General features: G+C 36.3%; 1 protein-coding gene across 3 annotated transcripts in view; it reads right to left on the reverse strand.

Annotated features, from left to right (window-relative positions):
* Nucleotides 1–15,205, reverse strand: part of DLC1 (DLC1 Rho GTPase activating protein) — a 427,572-nt gene that overhangs the window by 403,595 nt on the left and 8,772 nt on the right. For all 3 annotated transcript variants that reach the window (XM_035004119.1, XM_035004126.1, XM_035004125.1), the window contains exon 2: nucleotides 7,718–8,862. In XM_035004119.1, coding sequence (XP_034860010.1) covers nucleotides 7,718–8,737 — 1,020 coding nt within the window. In that variant the 5' untranslated portion in view covers nucleotides 8,738–8,862. The remainder of the gene's footprint in view (nucleotides 1–7,717; nucleotides 8,863–15,205) is intronic.

Raw genomic sequence — 15,205 nt, forward strand, 5'->3', positions numbered from 1 at the left:
GGGTCCTGTTCCATAGGCGACGTTAGTTATCCCAACTTTTGTGGATATTGGCATTTCTTGGAGGGACGCAGCCAAAGCCTATGATGGTTTTGTTGGTATTAAAAGATTAATAAGTTGGTCCTGGTTTATAGTAACAGAAATCCATGAGGAAGAAACTAAATCAGTTTTACTATTACGATAGCCTCTAATGTGCAATTGGCTCTGAAATACCTATTAATTATTTAAAATAACATCATAAACATGTATTAATTCTTGCTCCAAAAAACTCTGATGTTTGGTTAATGTGAATTTATTAATGATCTTGCTACTAATAATGTAAATTTGCAGTTTGGGCCCAAGTCACTGCTTGGATCAGAGGCTCACCACACATCATAACTACTTTAAAAAAAAAATATCTGGAACAAGAAACATCCAGATCTAATTGCTGTCATTCAGAGTATATTTTTCTGCCTTAGAGGCACCTGGCAGCAAATCTCCCTACTTCATGTGGTTTTCACGATATAAATTACAAAGAAATTTACTATTGTCTGACACTTTCTAAACAAATCCCTTAATCTCTCCTACTTATTTGTCTTTCAATCTCTTACTCTATTTTTCCTGTCATTTCCCCTCCACTCCACCCCCAACTTCCTCAGAATGACATGAACCGGAAAAGCTGGAGAATTTCTGAACCAGTGGCTTCCCAACATTTTTGATCATGTGCTCCTCAGTGACCATGTGTATGTTATTTACTTATAAACTGTAACATATACTTTTGTATTAATATATATCTTATAAACTATATATAAAATTAAAGGATAAATTAAAAATCAATGTGAATGAATATTCTAATATTTTCCTCCTCTACACTTACTCTTGCCCATTCGTCTCTGGAAATAACTGAGTAGATTCTAAATAACATTAACCCCCATGATTTCTCTGTACTGGATTAGTTACAATGAATTAGTTGTTTTGAGACAAACAGTAATAATAATCAAACTTGAAGGTTGCCTCACAGACCCAGATTTTCATAGTTCTTTTCTCCCTCTTCCCTCATGCTCTGTTTTAGCATGGAACTAGCAGGGAGCACAGATAGGAGATTATGGTTTCTGATGTGGGTTGTATGGTTCCATTTCTTCTACATCTTTATACGTATGCTCTAGACACCTGATTTTGTTTTCTGAAAATAAATCCTTTACCATGACAGGAATATTCATTTATTCAAACACTTATGAATAGAGTTCTAAGCCTTGGGCTGAATGATATAGACACAAATTTGAACTGTTACAGACACAAAACTGCCCCCACCAAGCTTAGGCTTTAGTTATCAAATGGTTCTATAGTAAATGTTATAAAAGAGATGTCTTCTATGAGTGAAGAGAGAATCAAGCAACTAATTTGGCTGAGGAGATTTGGGAAAGTCCCCCCAAAGGGAAACTATTTGAGGAACTTGAAATAGCTCATCAGGGCTTTACCTTCAGCCTGGTGGATATAAAACCAGGCAGGGCTGGCTCTATTCAGCGGAGTTCCTCAGGTGAACTGATAATAACAATAATAACAATAATTTCCACCTGCTCTATAATTACTGGACTCAAATTCACATTCCTTGTCTCCTCCTTAAACTCCTGCTGGTGATAACCGCAATTGCATCGTGCTGAACTAGGATCTGATTCCAGCCTTCTACAAATCCAGTTTTTGTCAAGGACTTGTTGCTTTTCCTTGCAATTGACTGGGGCTTCTTGGTATCCTATCATAGCTTATCCTTCTCTCTTTCTATCTCTCTTTCTCCTTTCCTTCTCCTCCTCTTCCTGTGCCCCACCCCTTCTCTCTTTCTCTTGCACTACTGTTCCCTCCCTGTGGTGCTCGCCTTATGTGTTAGTCAAACAGGAGTCTTACTTGGGAACTCCAGCAGTGTTTCAGGGACTACATGCATCACCATGTAAGGAACCGCTATCTGGCTCACAGTGGTATACCAGATACATGGAATGGGGCTAGTCTTATCAGATACTATATCTGATGTTATCTTTTATCATATAATTAAATGATAATTTTTTTTCTTTATGCATTTCTACGTGGTTTTAGGGGAATCATGTTTATTATGAGGCAAAATATTTGAGCCCCAAATACTTGCAAATATGTTTTTGGCTTTCTCGTTGTTTGTAAGGCAAAAACCAGTTTAAATGGCATAAAATAATTTGATGGTTTTCAGTGGCCTAACAACACAAAATGAGCTATTAGTGAAGTTACCAGATGTACCTGGGACACAAACCCAGCTAAAATATGGCCGGGAAGACCTAGCATTAACTCTCTACATGCCAACTTTCCACTGGGTAACGACTTCTCTGCCAGCCCTAAGCCTTGACCGAGGGAAACGAAGTTTAAAAAGAATACAATCTACTCAACGAGACTGTGTCTTTAAAACCCATGTGAACTTAGTGTAAAATCATACTGTTATTATGAATCTATCTGCAAAGCTATATATACTTTCCCTGCTTTCTAGTCCTTCCCTCTTTGTCAAATGATACTAGGCTTATTAACAAACTCTAATTCTCCCATTAGTCCTTGCTTTCATTCAACATATCTTAGGGCCTTAGCTTATCCATCCTTTCGTTTTTTATTTCTTAGACAATCTTTTCCTTCCCTTTTATATTCTTCCAGCTGGCTTCCTATCTTTGTCCATTCTATCTTTTGCGTAATTTACTATGTTCTTTATGTCACCCATCGGTCAATGACAGCCTCCTCATGCTACAAGGCTCCCACATAGGCATTCAGGGGACAGAAAAAAACAAGAAGGTCATAGAAAGGAATGAGAAGGTCATTTCAAGTATGAGTGCACTTTTCCTGAATTTATACATATTTTGAAGATAAGGTAAGGAGAACATCCTTGATTTTATCAGTCATTTCTAATTAATGTATTACATTTGTCCAGAGATAAAGTACAGTATAATGTTTTGCTCCTGGGAAGTTTTCCACAAAAAAAGTGCAGCATTTGGTCAATATCACTTTGAATTGTTTCTTAACACAGAAAGATATTCTGTAGTGTGAAATTAAATCAAGTATTTATAGAAAATACCACAGAACATATAGCAGCCTGTTTATTCCTTTCACGACATGCCATTATATACTGGAATATATTTATGGAAGGGTGTTGTTCTTCAACATATTCAATGTTATGAGTTAGCCCTCATTATAAAATTTCTCCTTCTTTGATAATAGAATTTTTAGCAGACACCTGCTTATCCAGAATACAGGCTCCATTTCTCAGCCCTTATTGCTAGGTGTGGCCATGCAACTAAAGTCTAGCACGTGAAATATGAGAGAAAAAGAAGTGTGTCCCGTCTGGGTTCTGCCTTTACACAGGAGTGTGTCCAACCCTGTACTCTCTCTTTTTCCCACTGTACTATTGACTTGACTATCAATAAGGGATCAAGGTGGTAGAGCAGTTAGATCAAAGAAGCCTAGGGTTTTGAAAACATAGAGGCTACATATTGGTCCAGAACTCTTTATACCCAATTATTATGTGTATGTGAGCATAAAGATATTGTTTAAGTCACTTTTATGCTGGTTTTCTACAACAGCAGTCAAAAGTACAGCATAAATGATATAGTTTAGTTTATTGTTGGACTGTGAGGTTTTTGTTCGAATGTGGAATTAGGTGTCTTCTCAAGGTTCAGATCATTTTTGCATATTTTGGAGTTTATATTGCTTTGTAATATGGTTTATGTTTTATGTGAGCAGATAAAAATATGTTCATACATTTATATAATATCATGGTTATGCAAAACTTTGGGGACTATTGAAATAGTCTCTAGAGAAGACTGAATTTTGAACTCTCTTTAATTAGCTAACCACCATCGAGAATAAATACACTATTTCTTTAAAAAAGTCTAACCTCAACTCTTTCCCTACATATTTTCCATCTTCACATCTCATTTGGTTTAAAGAGACCACTTCTTAGACTGACTCCCTCCTCCAGATTTCTGTGGAATTTGTCTCTGAGAATTGCTCTTAACCAGCTGCCTTACCCCAAAGACCCACCCACACTCTATAAGCGCTGGTCATATGCCACACGACCTTCTGACCCATTTGCTAATGTCTGTTCCTAATCTACTTGGTTTTCCTTTGATTTCAGAGGCTTCAATTCAATGATGTGGTTCACCATATTTAAGAGAATTATTAGCTTAAAAGATTAATATTTATATATCCTACAAATGCAGTCCTCTCCACTTGAGACTCTTAATAAATATATGTGTAGCTATCCGTGATGGCCAGAAATAACACTGGAAAACAACAAAAAAATACATCATGCAAAACAATGAATGCCTGCCAAGATTTATAGGTTTCAAGGAATGATAATGTATATCTGAAGTACAATGATATTTCAGTACCTTCTGAGGATCACTCTTAGAAGCTCTACTTTAGTTTTCTTCTTTTTTCCAAGTCTTAGAATCTTGATTATATCATGACCCCCCCAAAGAAAAATCATGCTCATAAATTCAATGAAGGATTTGTTTCACTCATATGATCATCAGATAGTAAGCTGATTAAAGTTCTCCCACTAAAATTTTATTAGCTTATATTCTACTTCACCTTTTCATGCACTAATATTAAAGCTGTCACCATGGCTGACAAATAGTTTTACAGATATAGACAATTAAGCAAATTCTTTTCGGCATCTGGTACCTAACACCTTAGACATAAAAATGTGGCTTATGTGTCTCCCCAAAAGGCCTATCTCTTTTTAAACGACTTTCACGGGCATTAGGAATGGAATAGTTGATTGGAACTCTGGTCAGTATTTTGAAAAACTTTATAAATACTTGTTTCCATTTCGTAGGAGTGATGATAACCATAATAACTATTTAAGGGGTCATTTTGTGCCATGCAGAAAATGCTCCAAATAGTTTATGCATCTAATATTTTGTTTTTGTACTTTTGTTCATTGTATCTACTTCACCTATAATTCTATCACCTTTTATAAAAATTATATAGGATAAAAGGTGAAAATCCCCTGCTTCTACACTTTTAATTCTATTCTTTCAAAGTAACTGCTTTTTTTTTTTTAAAAGATTTTATTTATTTATTTGACAGAGAAAGACACAGCGAGAGAGGGAACACAAGCAGGGGGGGGTGGGAGAGGGAGAAGCAGACTCCCCACTGAGTAGGGAGCCCGATGCGGGTCTCGATCCCGGGACTCCGGGATCATGACCTGAGCCGAAGGCAGTCGCCTAACCAACTGAGCCACCCAGGCGCCCATCAAAGTAACTGCTTTTAACAGTTTCATGCCTATTTAGCCAGAACTTGCATAGTCTTATTTAATCATATAGGGAGATTTATACCCCTGTCCCTATTTATATCTATATACACAAATTTTGTCCTCTAAGGTTGGTATATGTTAGACATAGTGGTCTGCTACTGCATTTTTCCACGTACACTATATCATGAGCATTATTAAGTCAATGCACACAGATCTCACTCTGGTTTTTTTAAACTTTTTTTTAAGATTTTATTTTTATTTATTTGACAGAGAGAGAGTAAGAGAGCACAAGTAGGGGGAGCAGCAGAGGGAGAGGGAGAAGCAGGCTCCCTGCTGAGCAGGGAGCCCGATGCAGGACTCGATCCCAGGACACTGAGATCATGACCTGAGCCGAAGGCAGACGCTTAACTGACTGAACCACACAGGAGCCCTCACTCTATTTTTTAATGGCTATATAGTATTTCAACTATAGATAAGCAATAATGAAACATTCTTTATTGATGGAAATTTAGGTTGCTTCTTTTTTTGTCAGTAACATACAATATAATGATGAATATCTCTGCCCATATATTTTTATGAATTTGTTTTACTATTTCCTTTGGTAGAGTTCTAAAATGGCTAGTTGCCAATTCAAAGGTATTTTAATATTCATTCAGTATAAAATAGAACAGAAATTCCTACAGACTTTGATTATTGAGGCTTCTCCCATAATCTTACTTGTCCAGAGTAAATCCTAAACTTGAAATTTTGCATTTAATCGGTTTATTACAAAGCATCCCGAATGAGCTATAGAGTCAAAGCAAATATTTGACCAGACAATGCCATAACACTTTAGAATGATGAAATGCTTTAAATAGAATATTTAAGTTAGAACTTGTAAATAGATTATAATTACAGCTCTCATAATGTAGCCATGCTATAGTGACATGTCCAAGAGCAAATTCTTTCCAGCATTCTTAGTATTGATATAAATGTCCAAGTGGTGAGCATATGTTTCTGGAATGTTTAATGTTTCTGTCGGCTGTTGGGCAAGGTTTGTCTTATTTTAGGGGAGCTCTGTCATAGGTCAGTTAATAATTTCTTATGTCATTATTGCATTCCCAACAGATTTGATAGGATAAATGGACATTTCTGAAAAAGTGACCAGAGCATGCCAATCATAACAACTTTATGGAGCATTAATATTTTAATACAATATATAAGGAAGGAAGAGTTTGCCAGAAGCACAGAATGCTCTGTTGTCATATAGTTTAAGCATATTGATCTTTGTTTTCAAGTCTTTGACTTCATTTAAACTAACTTATGATAAAACTACAGATCTAGTTTGTTAGCAAAACCACAGTTTATGGAAACCAGACTTTTTTTTTTTTTTTAACCACAAAGAGAATTAGAGATTTTTTTCCTCATTGTAGATAGCCCCAGTTGAACAGAACTAAGAACACTGGTTTTGTGTTAGGAGAACTGCAACTATGGATTAATATTATTTCATAAGAGGGGGAAGGATGTTATCCAATCTGCAGGGAGTTTTCAATGCCAATGACCATGTTGGATTTATAGAAGAAATTATATTTGTACTTATATCGGGATGTAAAGCACTACACTGTTGGAAGAATTTGGAGAAAATCCTAAAGATAAGACAAACTTTGGCCAAGAGTCTACTAGCTAAACCATGCTTCCTGTAACTCCAATCTTTGCTTCTCTCACTTGAAAACTTCTTAGGGGAATATGGCACCTACAGGATTAGTTAAAGGGGCCTTGCATCAAGAATAATTTCAGTTATTAGCTCTTTCTGGTTAAGAGTTAAAGAAAAGTTGATACATCTATTGATGGCAAATCTGCCAGAATATTATTTAAAATAGTATCAGCATAAGGGGCGTAGGAGATACTGTTGCCTTTGTATAGTAAAGGAGTCCTTTTCCACATGCAATCTGTAGCCCTTTAATTATGATAAAACATACTTTTTAAAGGGAAGAAGAAATAAGCCCAAATAATTGACATTAAATAAAGAAAATACTATGACTTTCTTTCTTTCTAAAAACTAGAGAACACTCTTCAGATAGGCCTTGACCTATGAGCTATCTGGTGGCTATTTAATCCCAATTAAAGAAAGCAAAATCAATTCTGAGGGAATGTTCATACATTTATATAATATCATGGTTATGCCATGATATTCCAGAATACAATGTTCACAAACTATTATAAATACTATTAGTGAAATGAATTGGTTATTATGATATTTTAATTTTTGCAGGTTTTGAAGGTTTCTCCAAGAAGACCTTCATGTCCATGATGACATGCTGGGTTATAATCATCAGAATTAAAAGGCTGTCCCATCCATTGGGTCACAGTTTGAGTTATAGAGCTACACTATAGGGCAAAAGAAACATCACATATCTCTTGAATCTGAGCAAAATAATAAGTGACGGCCACAAGGATATTTATAAAATCCCCAAAGCCAGATAATCTGTGCATGCATCTTACCTTTCTTTTGCGAAGCCTGACGGGGTTGTCTGTGGGCTCCTGGGTGGCCAGAGTTTCCTTTAAGTGTAAACACTGCATGCCATCTCCTGAGCTGACCTGTGGGAGACTTTTGTTTTGATGTTCTGAGAAACCACTCTTCTTGATGCCATTTTCAGCTGACATTCCACTAGGGCAGGAAGGAGGTTGCAGGAGGCAGCTTCCAGAATCTGCTTTTAATAACGGCAGTCCTCTGTCCATGCAAGGAAGAGCCGAGAACTCACCCTGTACTACATTGCAGGTGTTTCTTCCATGTTCATCTTTAGGGAAGTCAAGTTTCCTTCGTTGCTGAGCAATTACAGCAGAATTAAACAATTGCTTCTCAGGCACAATATCTTTCACATTCGAAGAGTCACATGCATTTATCTTATTAGATGCATCTTTTCTTTCACTTAAGCTTATATCATTACAAAACTCCAGGCTTTCACTTACAATGTCAACAACTTTTTTCTCCCCCCTTTCTTCTACCAGTGCTGAGTCAGATCCAGCAGCCATTCTCCAGGAATTACTTGGGTGACCTTCCATGATGGGCAGCATCTTTACTGAGGAGCCTGCTCCTCTGTTGCTCTGTTTGTCTGATATTTTTTGTCCTTGGGCAGTTAACATCTGTTTATCATCTGTAATATATGGATCGGAATCGGTATCCTCATCAGAAACATGCACTAGTGTTTCTGTGCTGGCCTCCAGAGAAAGAAACTGATCTTCACCTTCGTGGCTGTCATTTTCATCCACCTCCTTTGAAATGTGACCCATGGGCCTCCCAGGAAAGTCTCTCAGCTCTGAACCATGGCAGCAGTCCGGTAGTGAAACACACCTCTCTTTACGATCCACATTTAAAGATGCATCTTTTTCCATACTTGCCTGCAAGCTGTCAGCTACTAGTCCATGATGACATGCTGGGTTATAATCATCAGAATTAAAAGGCTGTCCCATCCATTGGGTCACATGTTCTTCCCAGCTTCTCTTTCTGATAGCTACAGACATGTCATCGTAGTTTAACAACAGTTAGAGAGATACGTTCCATATGAGACTAGAGGAGATGGAACTTGATGAAAGATGACTTCATACGCACTGACTGAAGAAGAGAGTGAGTTTTGTCATTTCATCACCTATTAAAAAAATGTAAAAATATATATATAGTTCAGGATCATCATTCTCAAGTCAAAATATATGTTGGAAAAGAGAGCATTTAATCTGTGCTATGAAAGATTAAGTAAGAGATCTTACAAAGCTTCTATTCAATGGCTTTAATGATGTTACTTCTTTAAGAAGTCGCCTCACATTAGAACAAAATTTTGCATTTAATATTTCTGGTCAAAAAACAATGACAACACTTTAAATGCAGCTGGATTGATTGACCTACTAATGAATGAAGATATAAGTACTGAATGTTTGAAACTCCCTTAAGAACATATTTGCATTGCAGGACTTAATAAAATTCACCAGAAGAAACTTCTTGCTTTAGCTTCCATGCTTTTGTGCTTTACTTTTATGAACACGAGTCCTTATAGAAATCTATTTGCTGTTTGGCTTGAATTGCAGCAAAGGCCACCAGGGAACCGTTCATGCAAAATTTGAGCCATAGAGACAGCATGTGCAATGTCTTAGTTTGTGAAAGAGCTAACATGGATCCCAAACTCCCAGGATGTAATTTACTCCAGGGAGTGACTAAGAAGCATGGAACAATCTAGTTTAGCTCCTATTAACACGTAATTCATAAGAAAGTGTAACGCAGACCACTGACCATGCCTTAGGATAAATACATTTATATGCATGCTATCACTGTTACTACTAGCTAGCAAGCTCGTTTTGTTGAAGCTTAAAGACATTATATAAGTTGCCCAAGGTCAAATATCCAGGAAGTATGCCAGGATTCAAACTAGACCCTGGTTCTAACTTAGACAGCCAACAAACTTCACTGTTTCCATGGAATGAGATTCTACCCGTGCCCCTTCCCTCCACCTAGCTTTAGTATGTATAAAATCTAAACTCCTTAGGTAGGAATTCAGCAAACCAAAAAGAAGATGTGAGCATGATAAAACAATTGGGACAATTCCTCAGAAATTTCAGTCGCATTCTTTTTGGCTTCTAAGGAGTTTAGTTTGTATACTGCTATTAGAATTTGACCATAAAAATGTAAGTAAACCAGAAAACCAGGCCTAAGATAAGGTAGAATATAAACACATTCCAGGTAGCCTTCCCCTTTTTGCCCTGAATTATTCAAACCCTCAGTTCAAGGAAACAAATTATACCAATGTAAACTGAACTTTACAAAAAATGACTAACCCAAATGTTGTCCCATAATGAAACCAAATTATTGGACCATAAAAGAAAAATCCCGTTCAAAAGAGCAGACACTTCTAGTTTTTCCTCCACACAAGAACTGTCAGGACATAACATGGATTGGCTTATTGATTTCGGCCATAAACAAGATTAACTGCTGTGCTGGTTTTGGGTCACTTCAGTCTATTGAAAAAGATTCTGAGTCCCTACCAAAAATTTCAAACTATTCTGACTAAGCACTTGCCAGAAAGGTAAATAGTCCCATCCTGTGAAGACCAGCGGAGTTAAGGAATGTGCTAGAATTTGGTACCCTAGCTGACCAAATATCTTTCTGGATACTATCAGGTTCCCTCAAAGGTCTGTGACCATTTGAAAATGGTCAGCCTGCACATTTTCCATGTTGGCATTCGTTTTGTACTCAAAAGAAAATATAAAGTCCCCGAATTCCATGCATAAGTCATTATAGTGTGGGAGGCTACGGAAAGTGGAAAAAACGCATAGATGCAGGCCAGAAAATTTCTGCTTTCATGGGCAAATTTGGGTTGTAATAGGGCGGTTCTGTTTTAGATGCTTTCTTTTCTTTATTTTTATCCAGTGTAGAGAGAGCAGGCTAACTTAAGAAATGCCAAGTGGTATTACTGTGTCATTCCTAAGCCACATTTACATTTGAGACTAAATTCTGGATTCATTTCTTTAACTAAAAAAATTGAGTTTTATTAACTCCTTGGGGGGACAGATTACATAAAAGTTTTACCCTTAGGACTTTACCATAATATTAATTTATTTCACTCAACCTTGGCAAATAGGTGAGTGTTTTCATAATGTCAAAGGAAGACAGTTCAACAAATTCTGAACCACCTAGTTGCTAAGAGAGATTGTAAATTAGGTAGATTGAACACATGAAAGCATTAAAACTCCTTCTGTCCTGCTCATCTAGGTTCTTTGGACATTTTCAAATCATTCCTGTGAATGTATAGTTTCTATATTTTTTTAAGACAAAACTTCCTAATTATCCTTATGACCATCATCTCTACATTTTCAGGGCTCATTCCATATCCTGTGATCTGATAGATTTTTAAAAATTTTCTCTCTTCAAACTTTGTTATTCACACTTCCTATTTAAATATTATTTATATGCTCTATAGTTAAAATCTGCCTCCATGATCTAAAGCTTAACAGATAATTAAGAAGAGGGAATACCAGATTACTGTCAGTCACATCTGAGCATATTGGCCTCATTTTCTAAATCATCTGAATTGACTAGAATCCATCCTATAAGTTATAGATGTCTTTGTAAAAGACTTGATTTTTCCCTATCAGTCTCCTCATCAGACTGCTCTCTTTAAAACTATATATCTATTTTGCAAATATCAGCTATCTATTTTGCAAATTTCTGTTACATTTTCTTGGTAATCCTTTTTGTGCATTTTCATTCAGAATGAGCTCAGCTGCTGAGGATTTGGATGAAGGATCTGGAAAAGTATAGGTCATTGCAGGATGTTGATTTTATGAAGTGAATTTCCATGGGGATTTTTGACTTCTTAAATGCATGTGGTCAAACACCACTATATTCATATTACAAGAGACTCTACATACCTCTAATGTTGTAACAATTCTGGAAAATGTTTGTAAAATGTCCAAATTTGCTTTTTGTAATATTAGTGCATAAGATGTTTAGATGCAAATTAATTTCAAATTTATTATTTGAGTTAATTTTGTAACATCACTCCTTAACATAAGCATTTTATGCCATACAGTATTTTAAAGTTAATTGAAACTAAACGTAATTATATTAAATGACAACAGCAATTGGAGACATTCTAGTTTGAGAATCACTGACCTATATCTCATATCAAATGATCATGCTCTCCTTTGCACCTGCTTCTGAAATAAACACATTCTATATTTTGGCCTAGCAATTGTCCTTAGAGAAGATTCTGATGATCATCACCAGTGCTCATTCTATAGCCTGGGAGAATATGATGCAAATAAAGCACTTGTGGCTGAAATCAAGTGGGCAGGAATGAAGAACTGATAGTAACGCTGCCTGGCCAAGATCAATTCTTCAATCCTTGTTTATTTAGTGCCCAGTGGGCCACAGACACTCTTCTAAAGATTAGTGATATAAACCTAAATAATATATTTCACCTTTCCTAAAGGAGCTTACAATTTTATGGGAGAAACTCATGTAGAGAAAAATAATATGTCATCTCATGGCCACAAATATCATGTAAAGTTTAACATAAAGCATAGGGTCATCAGTTTCCCCTTCCTCCCTCCCTCTCTCCTTCCTTCCTCTTTCTTTTCTTTTCTTTCTTTCCTTCCTTCCTTCCTTCCTCCCTCCCTCCCTCCCTCCCTCCCTTTTTTTTCAATAGTGAGTCCTGTGGGATGATGGAAATGTTAGGTAGGTCTTCCGGAGGAGAAAACCCCTAAATGAGGCCCTCTGTGGTAAATTTCCTGCCTCCACAACATCCAGATCAAATGGGAGCTGAGGTTCAGAGTTTCACTGTTCTAGAATCACCTCTTTGGGAAAGATGGCAGAGGCAACAATAAATTCCAGAGAATTACTAACAATTTGAAAACCCATTTGACATCTTCGAGGGGAACTACATTTCTCAGGTGCATTCAGAGAAAATTGAGGGGAGAGATTTAAAAAAAAATTTTTTTTTCAGAAAATTTCACAGACCTGTCTTCAGATTCAAGGGAATTTGTGGAGTATGCAGTAATACAAGAAATAAAAATAGACCACACCAAGAAACATTATTGTGAAATTTCACAACTTTAGAGGTAAGCAAATGAACGTAAATGTTATCAGAGAAAGAGAGAAAAGAGGTTATATATTATGCATTGGGAATCTCAATGTTGTTGGATTTCTTAATAGCAAAACTGGAAACAAGACAGGCAAATATATCTTCAAAATTCTGATGGGAACTTATTTCTACCTTAAAGTTATATGAGGAGACTGAAAAATATCCCCCCTCTTCTCAAGAAGCTACTGGAGGGATAGTTCTACCCAAATAAGAGAATAAATAAAATGGAGAAGACATGGCAACAAGGGAGGCAGAAACTCAACACAAAGACCAGGGGATGGGATTGCAGCAGGCCTAGCAGGCAATCATTTCACATAAACCCTAAAGTTCTCCACAAGAGATATCCATAAGGAAAAAACCATGGAAATAATAGATTATATGAGGTATGTGACCACACTGAGAGGAATTTATAATAAAGTCAAACAATTTAGGTGGAAGAGTTAGTAATATTTACATAGAAAACCAAAAATCAATTATTACCTCCAGGAAACACAGGGTTTTAAAAGAAAGGAAATATAATCATAGTACACTACCTGGCTTAGCTGTGAATTTTTTGTGTAGCCAAATAATGCAAACAGCAAATACTGACTTAATAAAAAATTATGAAAGCAACTATTTTTGAAGCATAAAATTTTTGTAGGGGATGGGGTTAGGGATGCTGGGAAGGATAGTCTCAGAGAGCTGACTCTTCATTTTCCATAATAGGAATTTAACAAATAACGTCTAAAATGGGAAAAAATATAGTATAATCATACTGTTTAGAAATATGGAGGTAATAGGAGAAACAGCTAAAGAGAGTTTAAATTGTTATAATTCTGTGTGGTATTTGCTTGAGGCAAAAAAACACAAAATTTCCGAATCTCAGAAAGCATGTTAAATAATAATCTAAATTTAATCTAAGTTTTAATATGTTCCACAGCAGTAATTTTAAGATTGACTTGATACATAAACACGTCTACATTTCCTCTACAATATGTCCAATAGGACCCCAATATTCCCTGTATTCCTTTCCCTCCTCACCATACCACCCCCTCACAAGTATAAATATACCTTCCTCCTTCCAATAGCACATTAAAGGTGCCAGTTTGGGTATTTATTTTGGGCCAATAATGTCATGCAATTTTCCATAAGATTCTTGGGTGGTTTTTTTAATGACCTTTTTCTTCCTCCAACCCTTTTAAGAACTCCTGCAAGTCAGGACAAATATTCTTGGTAATTCTCTTAGCTATAGCCTTCTAAAATGTTATCTGAACAGAAGTTTTAAGATACAGAAAATAAAATATAAATAACCTTAAGTGAGTAAATGCATATGAAAAGAGAGATTCTCCATTACATTATCTTGCAACTTCTCCTGGACACCTCATCATAGTACTTAGAAAGATGGCAACTTTTCTCATTCAACCCCTTAAACTCTTAAACGTGGGTATCTCATTGTATCCTTTCAGAACACAAATGACATACAGAGACATACACATGCATACACTTGCACAAATAAAAATTTAAAAATACATGTATATGCACACACACACACATGATTGGCTCCCAGGTTGTTTTAAAACACCTTCACACAGATCCTACATATTTAATAGAAGGGAAAATACAAGCATAATAGTACTGACACTTTCTCTTTATTTTTCTCTTTCCTTAGGTGGCCTCAGTTGCTTTGGTTTCCCTTAGGGTCTTTCTTCTTAATTACCCATCCCATGTTAAATGTTTAGGTCATGTTTTCCTTCTATAACTGCTTTAAAGTGTATCTATGTGTAATATATACCACATAGCATATTCTCAGTCACTGTGGGAAAGAAGACAAGATATGGGGAAAATAACCTCCTTTTAATTACAAGTGGTTTCAACTCTCTAAAATGCACTCTTAAAAGAATAAAGAATGCATCTGAACCGAGAAAAGAACATTTCTAGGTTGACCCACTTTGTTGTTAGTATGATAAGTCAGTGAAATGGAGAGATTGGGAATCTGAACACCCTATCATGCTTTGAAATCATAATGTGTCTTAGCCTACACCCAGGGAGTCACATTTGCAAATAGAAAGGGCCCCCAAACCACTTAGGAACTGAATTAGACAACTAGAATAGAAGCAACAACATAGACATGACCACAGCTTAATACAGTTCTTCAAGTATGTGCTCGCTAGCTTCAAAGTGAATCTTTACAGTGAGCATTTGCAGAGGCCAGAATGAAATTCATTTTCTTGATGGAGCTGTCAAGGAACAAATTATCTAGCAAACCAAATTGTGCACATTTGGGCATCTTCCCACTGCTCCCCAGCTCCATGATAACATGAAGAGGAATGCTTTTCATTGCCAAACTGATGTCTCATACTCAAGATGCTCAGGAGCAGTA

Source organism: Mirounga leonina, unplaced genomic scaffold, assembly GCF_011800145.1.
Source record: "Mirounga leonina isolate KUSES-001 unplaced genomic scaffold, KU_Mleo_1.0 Mir_128, whole genome shotgun sequence".
NCBI lineage: Eukaryota > Metazoa > Chordata > Mammalia > Carnivora > Phocidae > Mirounga > Mirounga leonina.